The 20,645-nt window shown below is 37.7% G+C and overlaps 2 protein-coding genes and 1 pseudogene across 5 annotated transcripts in view; 2 read left to right on the top strand and 1 right to left on the bottom strand.

The window, feature by feature from the left end:
• The window catches only part of LOC107602752 (exosome complex exonuclease RRP44-like), a 9,110-nt pseudogene extending 3,573 nt beyond the window's left edge, over positions 1 to 5,537 (top strand).
• A 7,563-nt stretch (positions 5,538 to 13,100) lies between these two features.
• bora (bora aurora kinase A activator) lies at positions 13,101 to 19,724 on the bottom strand. 4 transcript variants are annotated; one of them, XM_016295319.1, is made up of 12 exons: positions 19,597 to 19,724; positions 19,212 to 19,396; positions 19,025 to 19,131; positions 18,871 to 18,916; positions 18,711 to 18,792; positions 18,562 to 18,615; positions 18,399 to 18,455; positions 17,253 to 17,482; positions 16,964 to 17,117; positions 14,647 to 15,242; positions 13,742 to 13,882; positions 13,101 to 13,546 (listed from the first exon to the last, which is right to left on the bottom strand). In XM_016295319.1, the coding sequence occupies exons 2-12, from the start codon at positions 19,362 to 19,364 to the stop codon at positions 13,526 to 13,528; spliced, it is 1,641 nt and encodes a 546-aa protein (XP_016150805.1). In that variant the 5' UTR covers positions 19,365 to 19,396; positions 19,597 to 19,724; the 3' UTR covers positions 13,101 to 13,525. The 4 variants fall into 4 exon arrangements, with proteins under 4 accessions (XP_016150805.1, XP_016150806.1, XP_016150808.1 ...); XM_016295320.1 differs by having other exon boundaries at positions 19,212 to 19,391; XM_016295322.1 differs by lacking the exon at positions 19,597 to 19,724 and adding an exon at positions 19,522 to 19,545 and having other exon boundaries at positions 19,212 to 19,391.
• A 65-nt stretch (positions 19,725 to 19,789) lies between these two features.
• Positions 19,790 to 20,645, top strand: part of LOC107602750 (mitotic-spindle organizing protein 1) — a 4,165-nt gene continuing 3,309 nt past the window's right edge. The window contains exons 1-2 of the mRNA XM_016295324.1: positions 19,790 to 20,062; positions 20,254 to 20,399. Of these exons, the coding sequence (XP_016150810.1) occupies positions 20,011 to 20,062; positions 20,254 to 20,399 (198 nt within the window). The 5' untranslated portion in view covers positions 19,790 to 20,010. The remainder of the gene's footprint in view (positions 20,063 to 20,253; positions 20,400 to 20,645) is intronic.

Genomic DNA, 20,645 nt, shown 5'->3' with positions numbered 1-20,645 from the left:
TTTGTTTTGGGGGGGGGGGGTTTTAAAAAAGGGGGGGGGGGGGGGGTATTAATGAGGTAAGTAGGCTATCATGTAGAAAGAAAAGTCATTGATTATTTTCATTTTATAAATTAAATGATTATTGTTTTCCTAGGATTTTTATGTTGTACCTTTTAAAGTTAGTTCACCCAAAGATGAAAATGTACTCCCCCCTCAGACCTTCCAAGATGTAGATGAGTTTGTTTCTTCATGGGTTTATTTCTTCATTTGGAGAAATTGAACATTACATCACTTGCTCACCAATGGATCCTCTGCAGGGAATGGGTGCCGTCAGAATGTGAGTCCAAACAGCTGATAAAAACAATAATCCACATGACTCCAGTCCATCAGATAACGTCTTGTGAAGTGAAAAGCTTTGTGTTTGTAAGAAACAAATCCATCATTAGGACATTTTTAACTTCAGACTGTAGATTCCACTGAAATTACGAGTCCATGGTTCATAATAACACTTCCTCCTTTCTTCACAGGAGAAAGCAATATAATGGATAGAGGACTCGTATTTTAGCTGGAAGTAATGGTTTGAAGTTTAAAAATGTCTTACAAACATGCAGCTTTGCAATTCAGCAGATGTTAATTGTTGGATTTTAGTTGTGTGTAGTGTTGTGATGTTTTTATCAGCTGTCTGAACTGTCATTCTGACGGCACCCATTCACTGCAGAGGATCCATTGGTGAGCAAGAAATGTTCCCATGAAACTCATCTACATCTTGAATGGCCTGAGTAGATTTTAAGCGAATGATCATTTTTGGGTGAACTATTCCTTTAAAAACATTTGTGAGCAGAAAAATCTTTTAACATCACATGTGGCAGGTTCTACTTCAAGGCCTTCAGAATTTAAACCGGGCTGTTCATCAGGACGTAGTGGTCGTTGAACTATTTCCCAAAGAACGCAGGGTTGCTCCGTCATCTGTTGTGCTGCAGGATGATAGTCCAAATGATGAAGATGCTGAGTAAGATGAGACTGAAAATAAGGTTGAATAAGTCTCATAAGATCATTTGACTTTAAAATAATTACTCAAAGGTCACCATGTAGTTGAATCCGAAATGTTCTGTTTTGGAAGCTGTGCAGTTTAGAACCCATTAATCTAATAATGTACTGTATGTTTGAATATTTTTATGACGTGTATGATGTCTTTTTGCTGTTGTGTTGTAGCTGAAGGGTGTGCCATCAGACTAGCGTTCTCAAGCCCACTGGACGAGTGGTGGGCATTATAAAGAGGAACTGGAGGCCTTACTGTGGAATGCTCTCACAGTCGATGATCAAAGAGGTAACAGTGCTTCACCACTATACGATAATATAAACCAGTATCATTTGTAGTGCTAGGATATCTGCCCTCCCACTAGCCAATTTTCAGTCACTGAGTTCGGTCGATTTTAAAAACAACTCTCAACTTGCTTGAAATTATTGCTGGCAGTCTTGATGGTGACTTTGTCCTGCTTAGAGCTGATTTGAACTTTGTGCTTGGCACATTAAAAGCCTAATAGTGCAAAAGGTGGTTGTTATACATGGTGATTGTATAACCAAGTGTTTTTGTATTTAGAAGTCTGGGGTCAGTAAGATTATTAATTTTGAATTTCTTTTATTATTATTTCATATTACATATATTACTTTTTTCTTTTATTATTATTATTATTTCATATTACTTATATTACTTTTCTTTTATTATTAATTTCTTTAAAAAAAAAAAAAGAAAAGAAAAAGAAAACAACTTTTATTCAGCACAGCGGTGGCCAATTCATAAAAGAAAATGACTCCTCGTGATCACTGCACGACTATTTCACAAAATATACTACGCACTGCATCATTTAGGGTTAAAAGAATTGTTGCCAAACATATAACATGCCAGATTGTTAATCACTGCAATAATGATCCAATCCTATCCAAATGGTGTTTTTTGTTTGTTTGGTTTTTTTGGCCAGGCAGTGTACAGTATATCAAAGGTTTGATCAAATAAGTATAAGAGACAGTAGTGTGACTGAAATAACTAACTGAAGCTCTGAATGAGCATATACATTTCACAACAAGTCCTGAAGAGAGAAACAAACAATATAATAATAATTCCGTTTTTGTTAATGTAACCACTGTTTTTGATCATGCACTGTATAGTGTCATTTTAAGAATCTATGTTTCTTGAAAAATCTTGATATATTTGGCTTGATGCATTGCGTTAATTAACTTTTGAATTTCACACCAGGAAACAAGGCACCTTTTCACCCCAGCAGACCGACGAATCCCACGGATTCGTATTGAGACCAAACAAGCCGCCAATCTGGTCGGACAAAGGATTATGGTTGCTATCAATGGCTGGCCTAAAAACTCCAGATACCCAAATGTAAGTGTTAGTGATTTACAGTCTCATCTTATACAAATGATGACAAGTTTTAAGCCACAAATTTCCTCAGAGATGCTTTTATTTTTTTTTTGCAGTAGGTTATTTTACATTTTATTGGTTTGTTTATATAGGGATGGTACAAAAATCATGATTTTAGCCAGAAATATATGCTGAAAAATATGCATTGTACATAGAGAGTATAGCATATGCTAGTTTGCATCTCGAGTCCCTAGAAAGGCATGATGCAAACGTACATTTAGGATTATTAACCATGCTTATTATGTATTAATAGCCACCTCTTCTGAATTTTTATTTAGACTGTTTTAAACATAACATGAGTCTGGAGGCCTAGATTCCACTGATCATTTTGAGATCACTTTATATATCCTTTCTCAATGTCTCTCAGGGTCACTTTGTGAAAAACCTTGGCACTGCTGGAGATAAAGAGACTGAGACAGAGGTGCTTCTCCTGGAGCATGATGTTCCTCATCAGCCCTTCTCTTAGGCTGTTCTTAGCTTCCTACCCAAGATGCCCTGGAGTATTACTGAGGAGGTAGTGTAGTCATGCATTTTGAAAGACTTTGTTGTGTCGGAACTGTTGAAATGCTCAAAGCTTGATATTATATATCTGTTTTCCTGCAGGATTTGAAGGTCAGAGCAGATCTCTGACACCTCGGTGTGTGTAGTGTGGATCCTCTTGGCTGTACGGATATTGATGATGCTCTTCAATGTCGGGAACTAGAGAATGGAAACTTGGAGGTATAGCAGCTTGCGTAAATTATCACAAGTGGTAAAGAGAATGTACTAGAGCAATTCCATTGGGTTCTTATATTGAGTGGGGTGCTTTTGTTTTAGGTTGGTGTTCACATAGCAGATGTCAGCCATTTTATTCGGCCAGGAAATGCTCTAGATCAGGGATCCTCAAATCTGGCCCACGAGATCCACTTTCCTGCAGAGTTTAGCTCTAACCCTAATCAAACACACCTGAGCATACTAATCAGTGTCTTCAGGATCATTAGAAAATCACAGGTAGGTGAGTTTGATCAGGGTTGGAGCTAAACTCTGCAGCACATTGGACCTCCAGGGCAAGATTTGAGGAACCCTGCTCTAGATCAAGAGGCAGCAAGCAGAGGCACTACAGTCTACCTTTGTGGAAAGGTACGTATTTGTGGAAATGTAACTTATGGAATGATAATGGGCTGTAATAACAAATAGAAATGCACTGAAATGAAAAAATATAGTCCCAAATCGAAAATTCTGGATTTGCTGCGCCAAAAGCCTGGAAATAAAAACATCAGCATATTAGAAAGATTTCTGAAGGATCATGTGACACTGAAGACCGGAATAATGATGCTGAAAATTCAGCTTTGCAATCACAGGAATAAACATAACTAGTTACATTTTACAGTGTATTACAATAGAACAGTTTAAAATTTTAATATTTCAAAATATTACTGTTTTTTTCTGTATTTTTCATCAAATAAATTGTTATTAAAATCTTACCAACCCCAAACTTTTAAATTCAGTTGAACAATTTTTAAATAAAATAATTTGCTGTGTTGAAAAAAATCTATTAGTGTTGTTCTTAATAGTCAGATTTTGGCTAATTTCTCCTTTCAGGTGAAAATGAAAATGGATTTTTTTTTTTGTGGCATTTTAATGGCTGAATTTATGATCTATGGATAGTAATTGCATTTCCTCATTTCAGTTAAATAAAATAATTTGCTGTGTTGAAAAAAATCTATTAGTGTTGTTCTTAATAGTCAGATTTTGGCTAATTTCTCCTTTCAGGTGAAAATGAAAATGGATTTTTTTTTTGTGGCATTTTAATGGCTGAATTTATGATCTATGGATAGTAATTGCATTTCCTCATTTCAAATATAACCTTTAATCTTGTAGAGTTTTTGTGCATATAATTTTCTTTTAATTTGCAAAGTAAATTTGATCATTTCTTTTCACAGAGAATTGACATGGTTCCTGAACTTCCAACTTGTGTTCTCTGCGATCCAATGTTGAGAGGTGTGCTTTCTAGCAGAACTACCATTACTCAAGTGGATACCTCTTGTATACACTTCTTACTATATATTTACATACAGTAGTAAACATAATTTAAAACCTTCGCTGTCTAATGAGCACTTCCACCCTCAGGTTAGCATTCTCTTGTATTTGGGAGATGAACCACAATGCTGAAATCATCAAAACTCACTTCACAAAGCGCGTCATTAATTCCAAGGTTTGCTGCATCTAATTTAAAAATTTAGTTTTTTTTAAATGATGGTTTATGATTGAATGTGCACTGTAAGGAACTGTTGTTGTTTTATTACGTAAGGCCTGCCTTACATACGCCGAAGCTCGGATGAGGATTGATGACAGCACGAAGAGCCTGCGGGGCCTTAACAGACTGGCCAAGATCTTAAAGGGTCGGAGGACTGAAAAAGGGTATTTACATTTAAATGAAATAAAATAAAGAATTTTGAAACATATCTTTAAACATGAAGCAGTCTTTAACTCTTGACGTTGATCCAGTTTGTAAGAGTTGCTTATTTTACTGTTTTTCAGAGCACTGACCCTCTCCTCTCCTGAAGTACGTTTTCATATGGACAGTGAGACACATGACCCTATAGATCTGCAGACCAAAGAACTGAAGTGAGTGCTATATACATCTTTCTGCCTAAGGGTTTAAAATTGTAATGTTTTGATTTTACTTCTATTATTTCTGCTGATTGTATGGCGAAATATAATATCATTTGTTTTTCCCAAGCTGTCTGTGTCTGGATTCTTGAAGTTCAAACTTACATTTTTCTCCAGGGAGACAAATTCTATGGTGAAGGAGTTCATGTTGATGGCGAATATCTCTGTAGCACAGATGATCTATGATGAGTTCTCAGAATGTGCCCTACTGAGGAAACACCCCTAACCACCGCCATCAAACTACGACATCCTCATTAAGGCTGCAAAATCAAGGGTGGGTGGAAGCTTAGTAGTTTCTTGTTTCATTTTTATATAACCCACACTTTGCAACTACAACATGATATATGTGAGCAAAAGAGGCTTTGTCTTATGATGTTGAATAATTCACTGAACAGATTCCTGAAGGGTTTTGGCTGTGGAAATCATACCACTAACTTACCAAGTTTAAAAACGCCAGCATTAAACCAAGCCAGTGTCAGACATCTTTTTTTTTTACTTTAGTTAAGGACAACATTGAATGCCCAGAGTTTATTTTCAGTGACAGTTTTTGCTCTGATTTAATTCAATCAAAATAAAACAAGATTTGGCGAAAAAAACAAACAAAAGTGTTTGGAGTTGGTTCAAAACCGCTTGCCAGCATAAACTCTCTGGAGAAATTCACGGATATTAAACACCTTCAAATTGCTATTGGTATGATGACGACAAAGGTGGGTGTGTTCTGGGACTCCACCTTTTTTGAAATGGAAATTATTTCAGGAGCATTTGTTCTGTTTTCTCATGAGTGAAAAACATGAATACACTGCGGTGCTGAATTCTTAAATTGTGTTCCGAAGATCTTACGGGTTTCGAACAACACGAGGAATTTTTTGAATTTTTGGGTGAACTAACCCTTTAAGTTTTTAACATTGTTTACCTGTCTATCTGGTGTTTGTAATTTGCTGAAAGACAAACTATGTGCAAAATCAACCTAAGAACCGTTACTTGTCCGACATTGTTTAGAGATCATTCCAACATGATGATTTTTCGTTAACACTTCTTCACCCATTCACGTTGACCCCACTTGACGAAACATTTATGCTTTTTTTATTTTGTAGATATGCTGATATATAAACAACATAAGGATGGAGACGAGTGTCTGCTTACAGACAGGAGGTTAAAGAGCTGGCTGTCTGGTGCAGTCTTAACAACCTGGAGCTTAACACGCTCAAAACTGTGGAGATGATCGTGGACTTCAGGAGAAAACCCCCTGCACTCCCCCCACTCACCATCATGGACAGCACTGTGACTGCAGTGGAGTCATTCAGGTTCCTGGGCACCACAATCTCTCAGGACCTGAAGTGGGACACTCACATAGACTCCATTGCAAAAAAGGCCCAGCAGAGGTTGTACTCCCTTCGCCAGCGGAGGAAATTCACCCTGCCACAGGAGCTGCTTAAACAGTTCTACTCTGCTATCATTGAGTCTGTCCTGTGTTCATCCATAACTGTCTGGTTTGGTTCAGCAACCAAATCAGACATCAAGAGACTACAACGGACAGTCAGGACTGCTGAAAGGATTATTGGTGTCCCTCTGCCCAGCCTCCAAGATCTTTACATCTCCAGAGTGAGGAAAAGGGCTAAAAAAATCACCTTGGACCCCTCACACCCAGCCCACTCTCTCTTCGAACTGTTGCCTTCTGGTCGGCGCTACAGAGCACTGACCACCAGAACAGCAAGGCACAAGAACAGTTTTTTCCCACAGGCTATACTCAGTCTAAACAATTAAGCTTTCAAAATTATACAACTAACATAGTATATTTATATTAAACTGCACACTTTGTAAATAACATATCTATCTGCACACTAATAAACATATCTGTACATTTATCTAAACAATTACATTTTTTTCTTTTTTATTATATTAGTTTTATATTACATCCCTACTGTGTTATTCCTATGTATGTCTACACTATCATGTATGTTTGTACTTTCCTCTACACTGGAAGCTCCTGTCGTCAAGTCAAATTCTTTGTGTGTGTAAACATACTTGGTAATAAAGCTCTTCTGATTCTGATATCATAGTTCACCATCTGTTAGCAATGGCTATTAACGCAGACAGTACATACCCAGAATTGATGGACAAGCATAAGCAGTCATCCTTATGCAACAACCTCAACTACAGACACAAAATGGCCCAGTATGCACAGAGAGCCTCAGTGGTGTTCCACACTCAAGTAAAGTGCAAACCAAAAAAATCCTGACTTTAATGATTTTTGGAATAACTTTCGCAATTTTTTTTTTTATATATGGTGTCTTTAATCTTTACCCTTCAGCTATTCTTCAAGAATAAGGGAATCATAAATGAGGAAGGCTTCATTCTTTTTGTAAGAAAAAATGCCATTATCATCATCATCCCTAAGTTTGGAATGGAGGGCGCTGTGTTCTTTGATAACAAGGACAAACCCAGCCCTCATCTCAAATTTGATTCTGAGGTATGGATAAACTTTGATATCAGTGTGCGGAACCACAGGCAGTATTAGGGGTCCTACACTCGAAGTGGAGGAACACACTTTCCTCATGTTTGACAAAGTTAAAGTAACGATCAGCCTTGACGCTTCCACCATCCAGCATCAAATGATCAGAATGGCACTCACTGAACCAGTGGTATGTTTTTGTTTTCTAATTTATTTATTTTTTTAAATGTGAGAATACTGCAACCACATAATTACATGGCTTTCTGAAATGATTCTGACTGGTCGATCACAGCTGCAATTATTTTTGTATAACTTCTAAATTATGATTGACCAGTCTCCTACGCTGTGCAAGTTTCATGCCTCTTGAATCAATTCACAATTTCTTTCTTACAGTAAAATAATTTGAACTAGTTTGTATGATTTATAAGGTAAAAATCTGTTTAATAAGCCCCTTATCACAAAATAAACCTCTTTAGGCTGATCAGGACTCTGATATGAAGGTGTTTTATATCATCTTGATGAGCATCATTTGCGATAATTAAGGGATTTATTACACAACAACTTGCTAAATAAGCTAAATATATATATATTTTTACAATAACCATGAGTGTACATTATCATTTATCCTTTATGTCCCGATAGTTTATGGCTTATTTGTGGCGATATCTCCCCTTGGTTTCAAAACTTGTTTATTGTTATTAGCTACAACTCTAGACACATGTTAGATCATCAGGCTCAAACAGTTGAAACTAAATAGAAATAAAGCTTTTTTTTTTTAAACCACTGAAGTATTTTTTTTTTCCAGATCCCTGGGGTTAGTGTACCTGTCAGTCAGAACCAGAGGCCAAAAAACCTAAGCTTGACTGCTGACACCTGAGCACCAAGAACCAACTCATAAAAGCAAACATTCATCCACAAGGGAAACTTGAGTGAATGCATAAGTGGAAAAAACTGACATAAAAGGAGTGTTTTTTTTATATCAATGTACACCAGTACTGTTTTTGATTTTGTCTACATTTTAACTTGCTAATGTACTGTTTTTTATAGTCCGAGACAAACTGTGGAATTATTATACATTCCATTTGAGCAATACTGTTGTCATCCTTCAAATCTGAGATTCATTGAAATCACAACATATTAAATTAAAAGAAATTATTGTTTTTCAGTTACACGTTTTGTCAAGTGAATACAACCATTTGAAATGGGCTGTCACGGAGATTATATTCTGTTATATTCAGGGTTGCCACTCTTTCTGATCAATAATTTCTTTTTATGACTTAAAACCAAAACCGAACCCCAACATTTAATTTTGAAGTTGACACTAGTGTGATTTTAACTTCATTGATAAGAACAAATGTTCAAAAAACATTTGGCTAAAAACTATTTTTAATACAATCCACATGAACACATTGTGGAATTCAAGGGATTATCACAACCTTTTAAGAGAATCAGAGCTACTGACAATGTGTGCAGAACCGGATTTGATAGCTGTATCAAGTATTTCTATACTAAGTATTTACAGTGCATCCGGAAAGTATGCACAGCACTTCACTTTTTCCACATTTTGTTATGTTACATCCTTATTTCAAAATAGATTAAAATTCATTATTTTCCTCAATTCTACAAAGAGTACCCCATAATGACAACATTAAAGAAGTTTGTTTGAAATCTTTGCAAATTTATTAAAAATAAAAACATGTACATATGTATTCACAGCCTTTGCTCAATACTTTGTTAAAGCACCTTTGGCACCAATTACAGCCTCAAGTCTTTGGGTATGATGCTACAAGCTTTGCTCATCATCATTTGGCAATTATCTGCTATCCCTCTCCTCTTCACCTCTCAAGCTCTGTCAGGTTGGATGGGGGCAGACACACATTTTCCGGTTTTTCCAGAAATATTTGACTGGGTTCAATCCCAGGCTCTGGCTGGCCCACTCAAGGACATTCACAGAGTTGTCTATAAGCCACTCTTGCTGTGTTTAGGGTCATTGTCCTGTTGGAAGGTGAATGTTCTGCCCAGTCTGAGGTTCTGAATGCTCTGGACTGGCTTTTCATTAAGGCTATCTCAATATTTTGGTGCATTGAGCTTTTCTTCTACTCTGACGAGTCCCTCAGTCCCTGCTGCTGAAAAACAGCCCCTCAGCATGAGGCTGCTACCAGCACACTTTACTTTCGGGATGCTACTCTGCAGGTGATGAGCAGTGCCTGGATTCCTTCAAACATGATGCTTAGAATTTAGGTTCATCCCGCCAGAGAATCGTGTTTCTCCGCGTCTAAGGGTCCTTTAGGTGCTTTTTTTGCAAATTCCAAGTTGGTTTTCGTGCGTTTTCACTGAGGAGAAGATTGAGTCTGGCCACACCGACATAAAGCCCAGATCGGTGGAGTGTTGCAGTGATGTTTCTCCTATCTCCACATATAATCATGGAGCTCAACTAGAGAGACCATCAGCTTCTTGGTCACCAGTCTAGACAAAGCCCTTCTCCATCAGTTGCTCAGTTTGGCCAGGAGGCCAGCTCTACGAAGAAAATTTTACTGTACCCTTCCCTGTAGTGATGGGATGATTGATGGGCTCCGATGCTCCGACACAGTTTTCAAACCACTATTGTATCACACACTGTGCCGATGCTTGTATCGAAATGACAACACCACGTGATTGATGACTTTTGAAGCTTCGAACGTCATGCAGTATCAGAAGGTCGGGAGAGCTGGTTTGAAAAAATTGGCGCTTCACGATCCCACCTGATGCATAAAAGGATTATTCAGTCACTTTGAGGGCTGTCAGTCGGACATTTAATCATGTTTATAGCTGGGGTCAGAGACACCGAACAGAACAGCTCGCCCAAAATATATTTTTTCATCTACACTCTTAAAAATAAAGGTGCTTCACGATGCCATAGAAGAACCTTTTTGTATAAATGGTTCCATAAAGAACCTTTAACACCTGAAGAACCTTTCTGTTTCACAAAAGGTTCTTTGTTTTGGCGAAAGAAGGCTCTTCAGATTCCAAAAAGGTAAGAAAGAGATGGTTCTTTAAAGAACCTTTGACTGAATGGTTCTTTGTGGAACCAAAAATGGTTCTTCTATGGCATCGCTTGAAGAACCTTTTGAAGCACCTTTATTTTTAAGAGTGTACCCACGTCAGTTATTAATTGTGATCACATACTTGTGTATTTAATTGATCAATATGTGAATCCGTTGTAGTCTCATTGGCACAAATTAATTTAGATGAGATTATATCAGATTAACTGTATTGATCCCAGATTGAGTCCACTCTTGTATGTCACGGACTTCCGAAGCTTTGTTTGGTCACCAGTGTTGCCAACTAATTTTCAGAGAAAGTTGCTAAAAGAAGGTCGGTTTGTTGCTAAAAGTTGCTAAATGACGTTGTGATGTCATTGCATAATAATCACGACACAAAATCGTCTCGCGACATCAAATCTCAGCAAAAAATATATTTTATATATGATGATTTAGATTTGTTTGTAAAATAATATTGATAATATAATATTAAAATATAAATAACTGTATTTTTTTTAAAATACATTGAATCATTGAACACATTTTTGAATGATTACAATTTAAGTTTTTTAATAGCTAGTAAACTAGTAATAGGCTACTACACATTCTCAACAGTTAGGCTTCAAGCAGTGTACTAGTAGTTAGTTAGTATGCTACACTCTAAGAAAAGCTTGTAAAAATAGGGCACAATCTACTATGTTAATATGAAATAATTTTCCGTATTGGTTTTTTTACCTGAATTTTAAATCACGCGTTGTGTTTTTGGGTTACAGGGTTGCAATGTATAATGGATAATGGATGATGTCCTGGAAAATGACTAGTATATTTTCCATATTTCTTACAGTGTACTAACTGATCAACAATCAAAGATACAAGCTACTAACAAGTGTATTTAAAGTATTATTAAATTGAACAATTGCAAATAGCAGCTAACTGAATTCATGTCATGTGTGTACTGCTAGGCATCTGCGGTTTCCTCCTTTTGTGTAATTTGGATGAAAAATGTGTGCCTTTTTATTGTCAGTTGTCAAAAGTTGCTAAAAGTTAAACTTTTCTTTTTTTTTAATTGCTAAATTTGTTGCTAGGTGCTTTTGGAAGAAAAGGTTGCTAGGGTAGTCTGAAAAGTTGCTAAATCTAGCAACAAAATTGCTAAGTTGGCAACACTGTTGGTCACATGCTTTCAAACCATCTTCTGCTCCGCCATGATTTGTCAGATTCGGGGGAGAAACCAAGTCTGACCACCAGATGTCGCTAATGTGCATTGTATTGAAAGCTTCGAGTAATCAACCGTTTTCCGGCACAATTTCATGAAAGCCTCAAACGCTTCAGAAAGCCTCGGTTTCCCATCACTACTTCCCTGTGCCTCGATACAATCCTGTTTCGGTCTACTGACAATTCCTTGGATTTCTTAAGCTTGGTTTGTGCTGACCTGCACTGTTAACAGTGGGACCTTATATAGACAGGCGTGTGCCTTTCCAAATCATGTCCAATCAACTGAATATACCACAGGACTCTTGTTGTAGAAACATCTCAAGGATGATCAGTGGAAACAGGGCTCCTGAGCTCAATTTTGAGTGTCATGGCAATTTGTTGCTAGGTGCTTTTGGAAGAAAAGGTTGCTAGGGTAGTCTGAAAAGTTGCTAAATCTAGCAACAAAATTGCTAAGTTGGCAACACTGTTGGTCACATGCTTTCAAACCATCTTCTGCTCCGCCATGATTTGTCAGATTCGGGGGAGAAACCAAGTCTGACCACCAGATGTCGCTAATGTGCATTGTATTGAAAGCTTCGAGTAATCAACCGTTTTCCGGCACAATTTCATGAAAGCCTCAAACGCTTCAGAAAGCCTCGGTTTCCCATCACTACTTCCCTGTGCCTCGATACAATCCTGTTTCGGTCTACTGACAATTCCTTGGATTTCTTAAGCTTGGTTTGTGCTCTGACCTGCACTGTTAACAGTGGGACCTTATATAGACAGGCGTGTGCCTTTCCAAATCATGTCCAATCAACTGAATATACCACAGGACTCTTGTTGTAGAAACATCTCAAGGATGATCAGTGGAAACAGGGCTCCTGAGCTCAATTTTGAGTGTCATGGCAAAGGCTGTGAATACTTATGTACAGGCTATTTTTAATTTTTTTTAATAAAAGATTTCAAACAAACTTCTTTCACGTCAAATCATATTGATTTTCATAACTTTTTCAAGCCTGGAAATCATAATTTTAAATTCTTTGCTTTTACATGACAAAGGAACCCTAAATATTGTGTTGTGTAGCATTCCTGTGCTAAGACAAACCTGTGCTATAGTTATATATGTGCTATATTTGCTCTCTTTAAGAACGGCAAAGCACACAGCTGTCAGTACAATGGATTGGACTAATTTAGATCAGCTGTGTACAAAAACAATGGTACAATCTACTGTGAAGCCTTTTTTTTGGTTAATATATTAGATGACAACAAAGATGAAGTCTGATGTCATCGTCTGTAAGAAGAAATTACAAGCAGATAAAGGACACCATCACCATTTTTATCTAGACATTTTATTACAATTCAGATACATGTCACCATAATATGTATACCATGTAGTATCTCCATATGTTTGTTAGTGATTGATTAATTCATAAATAATTTTAAGACTGTAACAAAAAGGCCCTATAAAAACAGCTAGAGGAAATGGTTACATATCTGCCACCCTCTTTTAAAAAAATCACAAGTAATTGAAAGCTACATTTCACAATCAATAAAACCCATACATAATCTTAAATCTAATTCAAGTTTTCTCAGTCCCAAAATCATCTATTTTTTGGAGCAAGAATAAATACTGTAGATTAGTCCGTACAAAAACTTTCACAAGGCTCAGATAGTAAAACCAACCACAGTATTCAGCATTCATATGAGATGACATGAGCACCATACAGCTTAATGTGTCGCGCGTATCCTCCACAGCTTTGGGGGTAAGAGTGTGTAAAGTGCCTGTTCTGTCCCTCATGCTCAGTGTGGCAGGGTGAACAACTGCAGAACAAAACATTTCTTAGTGTGGTTATGCACAGTGCTTTCTATCACCAAGTATAAACTATAATAAAGTGAATACAGTGTATTTTGAGTGTACAAAACTAAAGCAACAAAACAGCTGAATGAAGTATTAAAATGTGATGCAGAGTGAATTATATATATTTTTCCTGTTGTAGAGTGTGTGTGAGACTTTACCTTTGGTTTAGTGTGTCTAGTGAAAGGTACACCCTCTTCGGCAGTGTGTGTGTCCAGCATGTCCTTACTCTGGCTGTCTGAACTGAGGGTGTCCATTAAGCTGGTAGTGCACACTGAGTGAGTGTTATAACCGCTATCCACCTGCAGAGAACACGAGGGACCGATTAAGCCTAACAATTAGCTGAAGACCGTAGTTCACAAGTCCATCATAAAAGCTTGCAAAAATACTTTATAATGCATAAACTTAGTCATAGTAACAATAATGATCACTACATTTAGTCTCATTAAATAGTGCTACTATAATAAAAAAAAAGTGAAAAAAAAAAGTGTATGCATAATTTAAAAATGTATGCTTTATCTACAGCAAACTTTAAACACGTTTTAAGTTTGTCCTTTAGAAATAAGCAAGCATTTTCTATAATCATTTATTAAATATCAAATAATAATATTAACATTTAAATAAAGATAATGATAAATTATTTAGAGAGATATTCTTAAAGGTTGTGCTTTAGAAAAAAGTGCACATTTTTAATGTATATTAATAAAAATAATAATAATAAAAAATAAAAATAAATATATATATATATATATATATATATAAATAAATTATAATTTTATTTTAGATAGGAAATTATGCTTAAGTTTATGCTTTAGAAATATTTTAAGCTTCTCACATGTCAAAATTTAACAAAAAAAAAACAAACACTAGAGTTACAATAACTACAGTTCTTAGAGCAAAAGAGATTTAGTACAGCAGCAGCTGCTTCCAGACAGTTTTGCAGTGGTTTTATGTCAACTTCACCTGCTGGGCTACTGATGAAACAACTCTTTATTTAGTTCTCTAGTGTTTGGAGGTTACTTGGAAGCAGCTGGCATTCTGGTCATCTGAAAGCATGCATACTAACCTGCATGCTAATGTCGTATGGTGTAATGCTTCCTTCCGCAAGCAGGGATACGAACATGTGCGTACTCTCAGCGTTAGGCACACTGCCCGTTCCAGAGCTGGACAGTCCAGCTGGTGACGCAGCGTCCTCTTCAGGAACCCAACCACAGGATTCCTCTCTGCTCCTGCTGATGACCTCATCCTCATTTTCCCTTCTTTCAGTCTCATTATTTTCTCCACTGTCCATCACAAACTGCTCGTCTTGATCCATTTGCTCAGAAACAGCCACGGAGGCCTCTGACTCACTTTCCCCAGATTGGTGTCCATCTTGCTGGATATGAGGTCCTGTCGAGTTAGCGTCCAGGTCCATGGTGGGTAAAGGTTCACTGGGATGGATGTTCTCCTTGTCCTGGAGGATTGGGTGAAGGATAGGGGAAATGTGAGTAGGAGAGGCCCACATACAGGTTCTGTTTCTGGGTCGGGATTGAAAGGGGGAGCAGCTTCGAATAGGGGAACAGCCCTCCACCAATGGGCTTTCTCCACATCGGTTCATGTCCATGTCTGAGCTGCCCGTAGGAATGCCATTGGGGGACAAAAACGACAGCCTTCTCCTCTCACCTATAAAGACAAAGTTTTATGTCACTTCACATACACTTATCCAAAGAGTTGAAGAGATAATAATAAATTATATTGCAAATAATTAATTACAAAAATGATTAAATATTTTAGCCATTTACTTGCATGTCATGTGACCATTACCCGACATCAGAGAACCATGAACATGCAAATGTGTTGTTAAAGGGGTAGTTCAATAATTACTCACCCTCGTGTCGTTCCAAGCCCGTAAGACCTTCGTTCATCTTCAGAAAACAAATTAAGATATTTTTGATGAAATCCGAGAGCTTTCTGACCCTGCATAGACAGCAACACAACTGACACATTCAAGGCCCAGAAAGGTAGTCCATGTGACATCAGTGGGTCAACCGTAATGTTACTTTTTGTGCACAAAGAAAACAAAAATAAGGTTTAAATTCAACAATTTCTTCTCTTCTGTGTCAGTATTCAACGTTTTTAGGAAGACTGTTTTATGTACAGTGTGCGTCTTCTGCTTGTAAACAAGCCCCAGCGCATCTGGGTTCTACGTTACAATGTCGGCTCCTGTGTCAGCAGCATCACATGCATGTGTCGTGGTACTCTCGTGAATGCATGGCAAAGACTGACACGAAGGGAAGAAACTGTCAAATAAAGTAGTTTTTTTTTCTTTGCGCACAAAAAGTATTCTCGTAGCTTCATAGTATCACAGTTGAACCACTGATGTCACATGGACTATTTTAACGATGTCCTTACTGCCTTTCTAGGCCTTGAACGTGTCAGTTCCGATGCGGTCTATAGGTGCTTTCGCACCGCATAGTTCTAGGAACTTAGTTCAAGGAATTAGCCAACAGGTTAGTTCCTAGAGAACCAATTTCTCCCTTCGGCCGTTTTCCTGGTTGCATTCGCACCGGCAGCAGGAATTCTGAAGTGGCTGACATCAACGTCTTTATTCGCGGCATTTACAAACACCAACAACCGGTGAATGGAGAACGACGTGTTCAGAGCTGTTTTTGTTGTGTGTCGTGGGTTTTGCATTAACCAAGATGCACAGCTTACGCAATTGAAAGAGCATGAAAATCTGACTAAATCTCCTGACAACTTGCAGTGTTGCATATCATCGAGGCTGAAAAAAGAACACAATGCTGCAGACATGCCGTTATCACCGTTTTCCACGTTCGTGGAGTAAATAATTTACATAGCTTTTTAAAAATGCCGCGTAGCCAATGTTTTGTATGCATTTGGCCAGTGTACCCTACATCACTGGTAGTTCCTATAGAACAGTTTTAGACCCTGCTCTAAAGTAAGAGATAAATTAGCTCCCTCAAATGGAGTTCCTAGAACGAAATATGTTCCTAGTTCCTGCAGTGCGAACACGCCAAAAAGCGGGAACTTCAAGGAATTATGTAAAGGTTCCTCTGGTGCGAAAGAGCCTTATGGAAGGTCAGAGAGCTCTCAAGAGTTCATCAAAATAGCTTGTGTTCTGAAGATGAACTTACGGGTTTTGAACGACATGAGGGTGAGTAATTAATGACAGAATTTTCTTTTTTGGTTGAACTATCACTTTAAATTATTGAAATATTAACCTCTGTATTAATGATACCTTCTCAGGGGCTACTTCAAGTAAAATTTTATGTCTAAGGGGTTCAGCTGACAAAAAAAGGTTAAAGTAACCCCTGCACTACATATATAGTTATGCATACAACATTAAAAAAAAAAAAAAACTGGCACCATCTTAGAATTCTCACCTGATACAGGCGTCACAGAATTTTGAAGTCTGATGGGGGACAGAATAGGAGACGTGAAAGCAGGTGACGATCTCTCTGAAAACATGGGACTTGCGACACTGCCCAGACTGTATGCTCGACCCTGGCCTTGGATGGGACTGGATGAAAACTGGCCCTGAGGATTATGGATGAAATTCAATATTACATTTTTAAAGATCTCAGATATCAAGTACCCTTGAACCACATTTTATTGGTCTACAAGGGTGTAGTTTCACCCTTGTAGTGTCATCATCTATGATCTGGTACATACAGACAAGGGTGTCCCAGTTGGAATGCCACACTGAAGTGGAGAGACAATAACAGAAGACACCATCTCTCGACTGCTGGGAGGAACATTATGGGAATATCTGTCTGGGCTGGAAGGGGTAGAGGACTCAGAGCCACTGTCATGCCCATCAAGAAACAGCTTCCGCCGCAAAGAAGAGGAGCTAAGGCTCTCCTGCACCTGTTCGGTTAGCTCTTCTGTCTTGTAGTAATCACCTGGTGCAACAGAAAGGAAATTCTCAAGTTAATATCAATATGTACCCAAGCAAAGAAAAGCATGCAGATATTTGCCACATTTAAATAATCAATAGACAAGACCCGACACCCCAGAATTCAAGAAGTGCAATGAGGTCAGACTGTTAACAACCTTTTTGTACTTGACCTAACATTGTACTCAGTCAAATGCACTTTCAGGATTTTGTGGAGGGTGTCTGGTTAGGGATACAAGTCGTCATTGCCTAAAAAGCTTGTAGACGTGTTTTAATATGAATAAAAGGGCAACCATGTAAGATTTTCACCATTTACATTTTTTCCCCATTACGAATTCCTCTCTTATGAGTTTTTAAAAGGACAAATGTTTAATCTTATTTCTCAGTTAATGAGGTCATATAACTATGCATGAAAAGTATTCATAAGAAAAAAAAAAGCAAAATGGTGATTCAATAAATTTGAGAAGAAATACAGAAAGTCACACTATGGAACAGTTTTAAAGTTAATGTATTTTCTGATCATAAAGGCTGCATTTATTTTTATTATTTATTATATTTATTTAAAAAGAAAAGTAATACTACAAAATATTATTACAATAAAAAAAAACATTTCTATGTGAATGTATTTGAAAATGTAATTTATTCCTCTCATACAACGCTGAATTTTCACCATCATTACTCCAGTCTTCAGTGCCATGATCGTTCAGAAAACATTCTAATATGCTGATTTGCTGCTCAGTATATATTTCTTATTATCAATGTTTAAAACGGTTGTGCTCCTTAATATTTTTGTCAAAACTTTTGTACATTTTTTGGATTATTAAAATGGTCAAAACTTACTGATCCCATACTTTTGAACAGCACTGTATTATAAATTACATCGTTTTAAAATATAGTAATAATTTAAAAAAAAAAAAGGTTACCCAGAACTTTTTCAAGATTGAAGTCCACAGGTAGAGACAAGACGGTCTGACAGATGGCTAAAACACAAACAAGCAAAGACCAATTACTCTAAATCCACATAGATACATTTCTAAATGTACGGTGGTGATCATTTATGAATTGTCTTAGAGCTGCTGAACAAACCATTTATTTTCTTTGATGACTGAAGCGTCTCTGTTACCAGTGGGGACAAAGAACCTAAAATGAGATAGTTTCAGTTAATATCTAAAACCTACATTGGTTGTAATAAAGTAGCAGGAAAATATCTCTCTCTTTCATGTTCCATGACTTACTTTTCTGATGTGGCATTTTTACTGATGGTTTAGCTGCTGGTGGTCCCCATGGAGAGGGAACGATTGCACCTTTAGTGAAAAACTGAAAATCTTTCTCTTTAGTTCAAATAAAACATTTTCATGAACAGGGATTGTGTTATAAGAAGTAAAGCAGTTTTACCTGTTCAATAGCATGTTGCCGTTTTTCCTCAATCTCAGCATCTGCCCTTGATGTGTTAAAACACAACTGAGTTAATATCATGAGAATATATTTACAAAAAAGAACGTCATTATTGTAAAACACTTGAAATAAACGTACTAACAGCAATACATACCTGGCTTGGCTCAGAAACATAGCCTGGCGGTGAATGTCCTCTGAGTCTATTTCCACAGGAAGTAAATTTGCCATTTCATCAATGGACCATTTGAACTTGGCTGGTGTCTACAACAAACAACACAAACAGAAATGACATTTCTATCCTTTTTCATGATTTCCCCTCATATGCAGGGTCAGAAACTCACCGCTGAGGAGCTCTTGGAGCTCTTGAACACCGACGGGCTGGGCACCAGGGGCTCATGCAGACGGTGGTAGTCGTTTGGGCTCTCAAACGGGTTCAGGATAGCGGGTCTTCCAGGAGTCTCGGGTGTTATATGAATCTCTGCTATATCTCCCATCTTATAAACGGCGTCCAGTCAACCAGGCTACACTTTAACAAGAAAGAAATGAGTGAAAGACTTGGAGGTCCTTGAGATTATCAACAAATCAGAGCGGTAAACTATATCATTGCATCTCGTTTGTGATGATCAAACGAGTATTGATCGGATTTTCTACCTTTGTTGGTTTGCAGTCTTTACATGTGTTTAAATAGACAAAAACGGGTAATAAATGTTATGAATTAATACTCACAACGTAACGAAACTCAAGCCAAACAGCGATGATCGCTGAGAACGGCTCTAACGTCTGGTTTAATTTTCGCTCAAGAGGTGCTAGCCAATCACAATTCAGCAGAACATGCGAAACAACCAATCAGCTGACGAGAACGACCGACCTTGCGGTCTGGACGTAACTTCCTTTCGAACGTCTAAAACTTTATTGTCAGGATTGCCACCACAACAGAAGCGCGAGGTGTGGACAAAACGGCTGTCAGTTAGTTTATGGATACTGTGTAATGCTAGATTTGTGACGCTGCCCGGGTTTTAAAATCGCAAATTGTTGGAAGACGTCAGGGATTCACAGGAATAGACGCGTTAGGTCTTCTGAATGAATGCTAGTGCTTTGTTATTGTCGTTAAGTAATTAAATAGCTTTAGCACGTAGCATCATGGCCAGTCCCGCGAGCGCAAACATGAACGCTGTCCGGGAGACTATGGATGGTAAGATTCAAATGTTTACAACAAGGAAATACTCTTTTAAAAATGTTCTTGTTTCGAAACCTATTTGAAAGCATACTGAATACGGTTGTTGGCACGCACACTGCACGATTCATTCTCATAAATCGCACTGTTAATTCAATGGAGCAGTTATGTGACACATGTATCGTTGTGTTTTGTTCTTACATTTCCAGTTCTCCTGGAGATATCCAGGCTGTTGAATACAGGATTGGACATGGAGTCTCTGTCGATATGTGTCCGTCTCTGTGAGCAGGGGATCAATCCCGAAGCTCTGTCATCAGTTATCAAAGAACTCCGAAAAGCCTCGGACTCATTGAAGGTAAGTTAGTGGATTTGCGTTGACAGTCTTATTTCTTATTTTCATTGGTTTTACCCACTCTGCCTTGTTATTTTGGTTTGATGCAAAATCTTGCATAGCCATGCATATATTAATGTTCTTGTTGTATCAGTAACCTAAGAAACTAGGTGATGTCTGATTAGTCAACATTTTAAATAGGGGTGCTTCGATTGATCGGCTACTGGTCACTATCGGCCGATAATCACGTTGGGATGATTGATCGGCTAC

This window comes from Sinocyclocheilus grahami, unplaced genomic scaffold (genome assembly GCF_001515645.1).
Source record: "Sinocyclocheilus grahami isolate Dianchi unplaced genomic scaffold, SAMN03320097.WGS_v1.1 scaffold334.1, whole genome shotgun sequence".
Taxonomy (NCBI): Eukaryota; Metazoa; Chordata; class Actinopteri; order Cypriniformes; family Cyprinidae; genus Sinocyclocheilus; species Sinocyclocheilus grahami.
Note: the sequence above shows the minus strand (reverse complement) of the source record. Positions and strands in the feature narration are given on the sequence as shown.

Coding starts and splice junctions, on each gene's coding strand:
- bora (XM_016295319.1), bottom strand. CDS start 19,364: ATGGGAGATATAGCAGAGATTCATATAACACCCGAGACTCCTGGAAGA. Junction 18,793..18,870: donor GGCAACATGCTATTGAACAG/GTAAAACTGCTT, acceptor AAAGATTTTCAG/TTTTTCACTAAAGGTGCAAT. Junction 13,547..13,741: donor CTAGACACACTAAACCAAAG/GTAAAGTCTCAC, acceptor TTTGTTCTGCAG/TTGTTCACCCTGCCACACTG.